This window comes from Pipistrellus kuhlii, unplaced genomic scaffold (genome assembly GCF_014108245.1).
Source record: "Pipistrellus kuhlii isolate mPipKuh1 unplaced genomic scaffold, mPipKuh1.p scaffold_m20_p_2, whole genome shotgun sequence".
Taxonomy (NCBI): Eukaryota; Metazoa; Chordata; class Mammalia; order Chiroptera; family Vespertilionidae; genus Pipistrellus; species Pipistrellus kuhlii.
The window spans coordinates 76,171,243-76,183,678 of record NW_023425515.1 but is presented as its reverse complement, the minus strand read 5'-3'; the positions used below and the strand labels follow the sequence as shown (position 1 = coordinate 76,183,678).

The window sequence follows — 12,436 nt, the reverse complement described above, 5'->3', positions numbered from 1 at the left end:
TATTGATTTCTCACAGAGAGGAAGAGAGAGGGACAGAGAGCTAGAAACATCGGTGAGAGAGAATCATCAATCAGCTGCCTCTTGCACACCCCCTACTGGGGATGTGCCTGCAACCAAGGGATATGCCCTGGACCTGAATCGAACCCGGACCTTTCAGTCCACAGGCTGACGCTCTATCCACTGAGCCAAACTGCTTTCGGCAGTAAATTTCTTTACCATCCCTTTTTTTCTGCTTGATTTTTGTGATTTGAGGGTAAGAGGAGGGGCACTAGTATAATTTTTATCAAGGTGACATTTGCCTTTATTCTTTGATTTAGTATACCTACTTCCTGGAATCTGTTCCCAAAATAAAAAATAACTCGTTCCCACAGAGAGGGATTATTTAAGTAATTTAAAACTCAGTTTTTTTTACTGCATTTCTTGTGGAATATATTTTAGAGACAAGAAAAATCACCAAGAGATTTTAACTTGCATTTAGTAATCTTTAATAATGTTGGCATTGTTATCGGAGAAATGTATGGACAGTCTTTCTCCATAGTGGGAGTGGGGTTCTTGGAGGCTGCTGCTAGAATAAGCATTTCTGGAGGCACTCACAGGAGGATGAGATGTGGTAGGAAGCTTTATGTGCATGGAATTATATAAACCTCTCTGTTTCCAAAGTCCCATTTCCCTTAATCCAGTCCTGGATAAACTGCAGCTGAGGTTTCAGGAGAGCTAGAAGCAAAGCCAGTGCCCAGAGTTTCTGTCCCATGTTGGAGCTGGGTCTGGTTTTGCATGAGTCCATTAGTCCATTGTGTGTGGACAAATGCAGGACCATGAGAGTCCTACAAGCCAGGAGCAGGAACCAAGAAGCAAGAGAGCAAACTCCTTTGTTTAGGAGTTTAGGTATCTCAAATCTTCCCATACCTGCAGTGGCCACACCTATCCTGGCCAATGACTTGTCCTCAGATGTGATTGACAGGCAAGTAAGTACCTTCCCTGTTTATTGGGCATGCCTCTAATATTTGGCCTTTCCTTTGCTCCTTTCCAGTTACTCATAACTAGTTAATTACAACGATATCATTATTCTTGTGTTGAAACATATATATTGTAGGATAAAGCAAATAGTTAATATCAGTGTTATTAGGAACTTCATTTTTCAGCATAAGAGAAAAGTGATACAATTTACAATTTAAGAAGTTAAGTAAAAGTGTGATAATATTTTATTAAAAATGGAAAAATCAATATGGGCTCATGATTTAAATTTTTCTTTCTTAAAAAAGCTACCCTCCCCCCACCTTTGTCCATTGAAAAAGGGTCTAGAAAACAATGGCAAGGCAATAGCAATAAATGTTCATAGCACCCAGATTATGGTCTTTAAAATATCAGTCCTTACCGAAAAGAACAAGGGCTCCTTAGGGAGGTGGATGATTCCAAGTCTAGAATATTGTTTCTTACAAAAAAATCAAGAAAATATAAAAAACATGGAGTTGTACAGGAAGAACACAGAAGCCAACACCATGAGGATTTCCACTGACCAAATTGTGTAACTTTGAGCCTCAAAAATAATCCCCCTTCCACCACTCAATCTTCATATGGGGAGTGTGAGAGGCAACTGATCAATGTTTCACTCTCACATCAATGTTTCTTCCTGTCTCCCTCCCCTTTCATCTCTCTCACAATATCAATGAAAAAAAATCTTTAAAAAGTAACTACAATTATTGAAATATAAATATATTTTAAAAATCTATTTCATAATGATATACCACACAAACCAAAAACAGGCAACTTGATCACCTTTGGAGGTAGATATAGCATCAATTTATTAAGAAAATTAGGAAATGAAGCCAAAGGATCAAACATTTACCTTAACTTTTCTCTGAATTGTATTTAAGTAAGAGTTAGCAAGTAATTGATGAAAGCTTACTTTTTAGCAAAAATTCAGTAAATGCAAAAGGAATATAGAACTAGGAAAGTCATGATTTTATAAGCTCTTATAAAATCATGGAATTTAGCAAAGGTCATCAGTGGATGCTAAATTCATTAGATGGGAGTATTTTGGCTGAATCAGGCCGACTCCAGCTGAATCCACTGATTCATTTTACATCACTAAATGGTGCAACCAGATGCTTTCAAAGTAACCAACTCAATGTGGATAATTTATATATATTGAAGAGGAAGGAAGAAGGAGAGAGATAGAAACATCAGTAATGAGAGAGAATCCTTGGTTGGCTGCCTCCTGCACAATCCCCACTGGGAATCGAGTCAGCAACTCAGACATGTGCCCTGCCTGGGAATTGAACTCTGACCTCCTGGCTCATTGGTCGACACTCAACCACTAAGCCATGCCAGCCAGGCCATGTAGATAATTTTTAAAGATAGATGATAAGGGTTCATTAGATTTATTGTTCTATATAATTGTTAAATAATATATTTTCACCTGAAATATCTATCAAACCCTGACCAAGACAGTGTGTTATTAAACTTTTTTACCTCTGCCATCTGATAACAAATTGTGTTATTTTGTGATAACTTTTTTTTTTTTTTAAGAACTTGTTTTGGTCCAGCTGGCATGGTTCAGTGACTGAGCATCAACCTGTGAATCAGGAGGTTACAGTTTGATTCCCAGTAAGTGTACATGCTTGGGTTGCAGGCTTGATCCCCAGTTTGGGACATGCAGGATCAGATCAGTGATTCTCTCTCATCATTGATGTCACTCTCTCTCTCCCTCTCCCTTCCTCTATGAAATCAATATATATAAAGAACTCTTTGTGTTTTTTATTTTGTTGTTCCCCAGTTTGTTTCTAATGTAATATAATGTTCTTTAGGTGCTGTGTTATGCAAAATAAATGAGATAGAAATGACCCTACCTCTCCAATGAATTGCATGATTTATGTGGACACATTCACACACTGGAAATACAGATGAGCTCAAATATAATACTTCAAGCTCAGAATGAACATTTGAGTATTTAAAACATGAATATTTTGTATTTTCAGAAGATAAGGACATAAGATAAGGATATTTGCATCATGATGTATGTATTTTAAGAAGATAAAGACATAATTAATGTGAAAATTAGAATTGATGGCTGAGGCCTATGAAAACTAGTTTGTTTCTATCTTGTTGGCCTATTGACCTGTTGCTTGTTTTCTTAACCTACTTGACTTCTCTTTCTTAGGTCAATTCTTAAGAACTTATTTTAGCTATAAAATAAAGGAAAAAATGGTGAAATAGATTCTGTAGTACTCTCTTAAACCAGTATATTCTGTAGTCAGTAGGTTTAAAACTCTGGGATGAGAACATGGTGAAAATATTTTTAAGTGGCTGATTACATATTTGCTATAAAAATACTTTATTTATATCTCAATAGGTTGGCAAATAAACAAGACAAGGAAGGGGCTTTAGGAGAAGCTGATGTGATTGAAAGTCTGTCTCTGGAAAAAATGGTCAATGAACACAAGTGCCTATGTCAGATAGTAAGTTTTGGGGTTTGTTTTCCTTTTTCCCTATGAAATATGTTCAGTATAACTTAGTTTTTGTAAAGGTGAAAGGCAATTAGGTGGCAGACAGCTAACAAAATAATGTGTTAGTGTTTTAAAAGAACTTTTTTTTTTAAATCACATTCTCACTGTTTTTGTTGTTATTATTTAATACTAGTAGCCTGCACATAAATCCATGCTCTAGTAGCTCACCAGTAGCTCATTGCTTCCCTCCAGTAGCTCTTCACCTGCTGTCCTGCCTCCTCCTATAGCTTGCTGCCCCACCTTCCTGCTGACTTGTGATCCGGTCATTACATGGTCGGTCATTAGGCATGTTACATATTTATTATATAGGATTGTAATATTTGTTTTCTATTTAGTTGTTATTGACTTCCATAAACTGTCTTTTGAGATTTCAAAGACTCTCAATTTGCTTTTTGTTTAAGATAGTGCTGACAAGCTATACATCTTGCTATATTTAAAAAAAAGTACATTTTTATTGATTTTGGAGAGGAAGGGAGTGGAAGAGAGAAGAAACATCAATGATGAGAGAGAATCATTGATTGGCTGCCTCCTACACTCCTGTTATTGGGGATTGAGCCCACCACATGAGCATGTGTCTTGATAGGGAATCGGCAAACCATGACCTCCTGATTCATAAGTTGATGCTCAACCACTGGGCCATGCCAACCAGGTAAATTTTTTAAATGGTAAAGAAAACATATAAATACAAAATTTAAACATACGAGAGGTTTGCAATGAGTTTTGAAAAATCTCATCAAGAGAGTTATATAATCTTAAGAAAGATGGGCCCAAGATGTAAGTATTCTGGTTTCAGAAGATGGAGACATTAGATTGTCAATCTTAAAAGATGATTTCTGCTATTAATTCCTTAAGGACTGGAAGTTCAATTTTGTCTTCCAGTGAGTTTGTTTTAACTGGCACTGCTGACTTCCTGTGTTATAGTATCTCTCACAGCTTACAGATTCTATACTTGAAATATTTCAGCTTCTATGTACTAATGTTAGTGGTCATTGCAATGGTATATTTTGTGAATTAAATAAGCAGGTGCTTTATATCATTCATTTAAGGGGTTAATTTTGATTTACAATAATTATACTTACTGGTTTTTGAGTAGATTTTTGTGGAGAACTTTTAGTTTTCATGTTTAAGCCAAATAAATTGGTGTTTTTCAGGAACCTTGTTCAGCAATCTTGGGATCTGGAAAGAAAATTGACAAATCCATTAAAAAGGGCCTTTATTGGCTACTAGATATCATTGCAAGAGATTTTGATGCCTTAAATGAACGCATCCAAAAGGACACAACAGAACAACGTGCTCTTGAGGAACAAGAGAAACGAGAAAGGGCTGAACGAGTGCGAAAATTACGAGAAGAAAGGTAAGTAGATTAATTTTGTACCACAGTCCACTATCATTTATTGAGAAACCCTTATTTAACCTCAGCAAAGACAGAAGCAAGCTGATAGGGGATCAATCAACTGAAGCAAAATCTGATATTCAACACTAGTTTTCTCACAAAATAAACTAAATTATACTGTTTTGGGTTTTTTAAATATATTTTTCAAATTATTTTAAAATATATTTCCTGAAAGGAAACTTTTAAACTAAATTTATCAAACTTTGAATTAAAAAAACAATGATTTCATAAATTCTACCACAGAATCACTTCTAATAATCTTAATTCTGTGAAAAAAGTACTCATATTTGATTAAAATACAAATTTGGCACTTTATCCCAAGATTTCTCTCCGTCCCCTCGCCCCCAACTAGATAGTTGCATAGTAGGGGAGAAATCAAAAGATATTTAAGTGAGCTCTTACAAGATCTAAAGTTGTCTTCCATATACCTAAGAAATATTAGCTTTCTATATGCTCTAACATATTTGCAACCTAGTAGACATAAACCCACTAAACTGCCTTTGTTGTGCCTTTGTGAGGTATTTTCTTACACTGAAAGGAAATCGTCTGATTAAAGGTATCTTTCATTTAATTTAGAGGTAGGACTTGAAGGAAAAAAAAAAATACTTGTAGAGATAAATCCTATTGCCAAGTGCTCAATAATATGAACAGATCATTTATCTAGGATCTCTCTTGATACTGATTGAAGTTTTAGTTCCTGTGAGAAATTTGGTATTCTATATACAAAAAAATATATATTTTTGTAAATATACAAAAATTTGGGATATTTTCATGATGTAAAGCTCAGTAAACCAATCATTAATGTAGTTCTACCTTTTATATACTTATAAAAATAAAGTATATGACTATACTTTTCTGAAGACTCCTTTGCTTTTATTCCATTAAGAAAACAAACAAAGAGAACAAAAATATTGAGCTGGATAAAAGAAATCTGATGTTAGTTATTTTCCCCCCGCAGTTCTTACCTTTTTCATAAAGATGTTCTAGGTGTGTGATGGCAGGCTTTTCTAATAGCCATTCCCCTTTCCTCCTTTCTCTTAGCCATACTATGTGTGGTCTAAGGCCTCTACTGTTGAGCATAGTCTCCATAATTAAAAGTAAATTGGAATTTAGAGAAGAGTATTAAAAAAAAACAACAAAACTTTTTACTTTATTAAATCCAATCTTAAAGTTACAAATATTTTTTAAAAACTGTAAAAAAATTGTTCTTGGTATGTGAAAATAGTAGTATAATACTAGATACCTGAAACTGCTTGCTAATAAATTAATAACATTAATAACAATTACTGTGCTATAAGTGCTTTCACATATATTATTTTAGCTGAAACAACCCTATGAAGTAGATATTTAAAAAAAAAAATATTTTATTGAGAGTTAGAAACATCGATGAAAGAGAATCATCGATCAGCTGCCTCTTGCACACCCCCTACTGGGGAATTGCCCGCAACCAAAGTACATGCCCTTGCCCGGAATCGAACCCGGGACCTTTCAGTCCGCAGGCCGACGCTCTATCCACTGAGCCAAACCGGTCCTGGCTGAAGTAGATATTTTTACCCACATGAGAAAACTTTCATTCAAACATCCACATACATGTCCAAGGTCACAGAGGTCGTAAATTGCTGAGTCTTGATTTGCTATGTTCAGAATGAAAGGATAGGTCTTTCCATCAGAGGACATAATTAATAAATGTCATAGTAATGAACATTCACATTGCTGTACTATAGTTGCAGCCCATTTGCAGATCTACACTAGTCACCAGCTTCTTGTTTATAACTTAATTACTCTTCATGTATGGGGCAACATTAACTAAAAGTCACAGAGATAGTGAATGTTTCATTAGTAACAAATATGGGAATACTTAATATAAGTGAGATAGTGCAACTTATCTTTATAGCCTCTTCTATTATGCAAACCAGCAGTCACTATCTAGTTCATATATGATAAGTAATTTGACACAGCCCTTGAGAAGAGGATTAACAAGAGGATTCATTTATCTGTTATCATCAATGAAGAGGACAGCACTGGTTTGGGATGGTAATTAATAAATTGATAAATATAATAACTTAGCACATAGGATAATTAATATGCACTGTTGACATTAAGAAATCAGCCATAGGGAATGCTATTTTTGTCATTTCTATCTTTTAAAAGTTCATATGAATAATCTTTACAGAGGGGTAGAGGCCTGTAAACTGCATAAGGATTTCTGAAAATCTCTCAATAATTTAAAGCCATATCAAGATGTTTAAATTACTAAACTTAATAGCCTTAAAAACTATAATATTTCAAGTGTTCTTAAACATGGTTCAGCATTTTCTCAGGAATTACAATTTTTCCCCCTCAAACAATAGAGAACAAAGAGAGCGAGAGCAGGCTGAACTCGATGGAACCGATGGTCTGGCTGAGGTGGATCCAGAACCAATTATTGTTAATCCTTTCCAGCCGATAGCGACTGTAATCACTGAGGTATGGATGGTGGCAAATGTGATATTTATATCGTAAGTTTTAAAGTTGGCAGGGAATTGGGAAAGGAGGTAGGGAGGTAGAAGTAAGTATTTCACCAGAGGCCCATTACCATTATTTATAAAAATAAAAAAATAAAAAAATAAAAATTAAGTGGAACAGACAGATTAAGATTTGCTACTTTTTCATCCTCTTCAAATATATCTTCAGATCTAGCATAAACAGGAAATCTGACTTAAGAATTCACTGAGAATGAAAATGAAGATTGAATATAGCAACTGTAATAGTTACTGTTCTGATAAATTATTTTTTGGCATTTATTTCAGCTGGTGGTAATATATTCGCTCTTATTTACATTGTCTCTTTGGCCCTGTATCGCTGTTACTATCATCTCTTTACAGTAATATTTAGATGCATAAATGAATTTCTAATTGTTTACTGAAGAGTGTTTGAAATTATGATAAACTAGAGGCCTGGTGCATGAAATTTGTGCGGGGGGGGGGGGGGGGGTGTCCCTCAGCCCAGCCTGCACTCTCTCTAATTGGACATCCCTCTCATAATCCAGGATTGTTGGCTCTCAACCGCTCATCTGCCTGCCTGCCTGATTGCTCATAACCTAAGGTGATGAGATGTCCCTCTTTTGGCGGGACAGTCCCAATTTTTAACAATTTGTCCTTCGTGCTGCAGCGTTTTAAAAAAGTCCAAAAGATTTAAAAGAATCTTTAAAAAAAATTGGGACTTTTTTAAAACGCCGCGGGACGCAGGACAAATTGTTAAAAATCGGGACTGTCCTGCCAAAAGTGGGACGTATGGTCACCTTATCCTAACTGCTTCTGTCTGACAGCCTGATCACCCCCTAACCACTTCCCTGCCAGCCTGATTGACATCTAACTGCTCCCCTGCAGACCTGGTCACCCCCAACTGCCCTTCCCTGCAGGCCTAGTACCCCCAACTGCCCTCCCCTGCTGGCACCAGTCACCCCTAACTGACCTCCCCAGCCAGCTTAGTTCCCTCCAACTGCCCTGCCCTGCTGGTCTGATCACCCTCAATTGCCCTCCCCTGCAGGCCTGGCTCCCCCCAACTGCCCTCCCCTGCTGGCACTGGTCAACCCTATCTGCCCTCCCCTGCTGGCACTGGTCGCCCCTAACTGCCCTTCCTTGCAGGCTTGGTCACCCTCAACTGCCCTCCCCTGCCGACCTGATTACCCCTAACTGCCCTCCCCTGCCAGCCATATTGTGGCAGCCATTTGCATCCACATGGGGACAGCCATCTTTGACCACATGGGGGTGGCCATCTTGTATGTTGGAGTGATGGTCAATTTGCATATCACTCTTTTATCAGATAGGATTCTATTTGTGAATATGATTTATTTTTTTATTTTAATTATCAGTAATTTTACCAAAATTAATTTGTAGATTATAATCATGAAGAAGTTAAGTGTGTGTGTGTGTGTGTGTGTGTGTGTGTGCGTGTGCGCATACTTGCACGTATTTGTGTCTTTGTTTTCATTTTTGACAGAGAATTTGCATTAGACTTACTTTAATTGCCCTCAGCAGCCAAGCCTCCTCAAAGGCAGAGCTTCCTCAACTTCCCCTCTATTCACCAGAGCTTAATGTGGCAGTTGGTTTATTGGTCCCACTGCCTGCATGTTCTCCATTCCTCTTCCCCTGTCACTGCCTCCTTCCACACAGGTGCTCATCTGGAAAGGTGGATGATTGTTTTCTCCTGGGGCTGCTGCTGAGGAGGGAGGCAGCTCCATAGGTAAGAAGATGATTGGATAATCTTGGTATTCCTTTAATTTGCAAATTAGTTGGTAATATGAATTATTTATATTTAAGTTTCTTAGGTACCAGAGGTTAATGGTACTTAGTCTTTTTATTAATCCCATTGCATTTAACTGTGTGCTTTTCTAAGTATAGTAAAATTGTCTTAATAACTTAAGCTATCCTTTTGTCTCCATCCTATTAAATATGCCCAAGTTTTCTTTTATGCTCTTTAAAAATATTGATGAAGAAGAGGGAAATCAACTTTGACTCTTCACTTTGAAACATTTAGTTATGTGTGTAATAAAGCTCACCTTGTAAATGATAGCCAATTTTATAGTACCACTAGAAGCCTTAAGCACAAAATTCGTGCAAGGGGCTTAGCCCTTGCAGCTGCAGCTTCGTCCAGAAGGTTGTTCGGAAGGTCATTTGGCTGTCAGGTCTAATTAGCATATTATGCTTTTATTATAGATGGTTATTTAGAAAAGGTCTTAGTACTTCTACCAACATTGTATATTTTACTTAATAAAGATGTAAAAATATCTTATATTGAAAGTCCCTGAATTAATTAGTGGCATGGGGAACATGCACTTATTATGCTGTTAAGCTACAATAATTTTAAGAAGATGATCAGTAAATAAATGAAACAAATGAAAACCAATTACTTGTAGACTATTTTATACCAAGTATATTTTCTTTTTTACACAAAATTTCAAAATGTTTGTATTTTAGAGAAGCACCTCACATTCCTTTTATTTTTATCACAAATAATAAAACTGGTGAGGTATTGGTTCCAGAACAGACAGAGAGACTAATGGAACATTGGTAAACATGCAATAAACATAATTATGTCTGAGCATTTTGTATAAGATAAAGGTGACATTTCAAATGTGGGAGAAGAGGATTTTGGGACAACTGAATAATCATTTTGCAAAAAGTAAAATTAATAAACACTGTATATACCAAATTAAAACCCCAGAAGACTTAAAGGTATTTAAAAAAAAAAAATAAGCCTTAAAAATACTAGCACATAATATTAACATTTGTATATATGTGGAAAAGGAAAAACTTTCAAAGCAGGACAATCAAACCACAAGTCAATAAATAAAAATAGATCTTATTATATTCCATTTTAAGAGCTTTTCTGCAAAGTTACAGGCAATGACCAAACCCCAAGGAAAAATATTTGAGACACATAGGACAAAAAAAAAAAAAAAATCTTAAAAATTACTATAAAAATAATGATAACAAAATAGAAAAGGGTACATTGGTGTACTATGGGTAATTTCCTAAAGAAAAATAAGCATGGCAATAATATTATTTAATAGTTCACCTTCATAGTGATAAACAGTATTGAAATCAGTAGGTTAAATCAACGCTAAGGTAAAAACATTTATTTAGTAGTTTCAACCTTTTGCCTAGGGTGTAAATTGATATTCATTTTTCTGAAGTGAAGTTTGTAGTATTCTAAATAATTCAATAGTTGTGTGTGTTTTTTAAATAGTGAAAATTGAAAGTAACCTCTTAGTTCATCGATTGGGACTTGGTAAAATAAGTTATGGTATAACAATTCAAAATGATAATATAATTGGTGAAAGTAATCATAGCTAACACTTTATGAAGTGTAAGGCACTATTTTATTTATTTATTTTTTCCTTTCAGAAATTTGTTTCCCTTTGATTTTTATTTATTTATTTATTTATTTTACAATATTTATTTTTTATTATTTTTTATTTATTTTTAATATATTTTATTGATTTTTTTTGTCCCCCTCTCTCCCTCCCACACATCCCCTCCCTCCCCAGAGTTTTATGTCCATTGGTTGTACTTATATGCATGTATAAAAGTCCTTTGGTTGATCTATTAATATTATCTCCCCCAGATCTTCCTCCCCTCCCCGCTGTAATTTGACAGTCTGCTTGTTGATATACTGTCTCTATATCTATCTTTTGGTTCATCAGTTTATAATGTTCTTTATTATCCACAAATGAGTGAGGTCATGTGGTGTTTCTCTTTCATTGATTGGCTTATTTCACTCAGCATGATATTCTCCAATTCCATCCAGGTTGCTGCAAATGATGAGAATTCCTTCTTTTTTATGGCAGCATAGTACTCCATTGTGTAGATGTACCATAGTTTTTGGATCCAATCATCTGCTGATGGGCACCTAGGCTGTTTCCATATTCTGGCTATTGTAGATTGTGCTGCTATGAACATAGGGGTGCAAATATCCTTTCTGATTGGTGTTTCTAGTTTCTTGGGATATATTCCTAGAAGTGGGATTACTGGGTCAAATGGGAGTTCCATTTTCAGTTTTTTGAGGAAACTCCACACTGTTCTCCACAGTGGTTGCACCAGTCTGCATTCCCATCAGCAGTACACGAGGGTTCCTTTTTCTCCGCAACCTAGCCAACACTTGTCTTTTGTTGATTTGTTGATGTTGGCCATTCTGACAGGTGTGAGATGGTACCACATTGTTGTTTTGATTTGCACCTCTCGGACAATTAGTGACTTTGAGTATGTTTTCATATGCCTTTTGGCCTTCCTTCTGTCTTCTTTTGAAAATTTTCTATTTAGGTTCATTGCCCATTTTTTAATTGGATTATTCATCTTCCTTTTATTTAGTTGTATAAGCTGTTTGTAGATGTTGGAGATTAAACCTTTATCAGTGGTATCATTTGCAAATGGGCTTTCTTGTTGTTTTGTTGTTGGTTTCTTTTGCTGTAAAAAAGCTTTTTATTTTGATGTAGTCCCATTTGTTTATTTTCTCTTTAGCTTCCATTGCCCTAGGGGTAGTATCAGTGAAGAAGTTCTTTTGGCATACGTCTGAGATTTTATTGCCTGTGGATGCTTCTAGTATTTTTATGGTTTCCCGTCTGATGTTTAAGTCCTGTATCCATTTTGAGTTTATTTTTGTGAATGGTGTAAGTTGGTGATCTAGTCTCATTCTTTTGCAGGTGTCTGTCCAATTTTCCCAACACCATTTATTGAAGAAACTGTCTTGACTCCATTGTATATTCGTGCCTCCTTTGTCAAATATTAATTGAGCATAGTAATTTGGGTTGATATCTGGGTTCTCGATTCAATTCCATTGATCTATATGTCTGTTCTTGTGCCAGTACCAGGCTGTTTTGAGATCAGTGGCTTTCTAATATCGTTTGAAGTCTGGTATTGAGATCCCTCCTACTTTACTCTTTCTCAGGATTGCTGTGGCTATTCGGGGTCTTTTATTGTTCCAAATGAACTTTTGGAGATTTCTTTCTAGGCCAGTGAAATATACCATTGGTATTTTAATGGGGAGTGCATTGAAC

General features: G+C 35.8%; 1 protein-coding gene across 1 annotated transcript in view; it reads left to right on the top strand.

Moving 5' to 3' along the window:
* The window catches only part of ARL13B (ADP ribosylation factor like GTPase 13B), a 70,480-nt gene that overhangs the window by 44,633 nt on the left and 13,411 nt on the right, over nt 1-12,436 (top strand). The window contains exons 4-6 of the mRNA XM_036448274.2: nt 3,353-3,458; nt 4,658-4,860; nt 7,251-7,365. Of these exons, the coding sequence (XP_036304167.1) occupies nt 3,353-3,458; nt 4,658-4,860; nt 7,251-7,365 (424 nt within the window). The remainder of the gene's footprint in view (nt 1-3,352; nt 3,459-4,657; nt 4,861-7,250; nt 7,366-12,436) is intronic.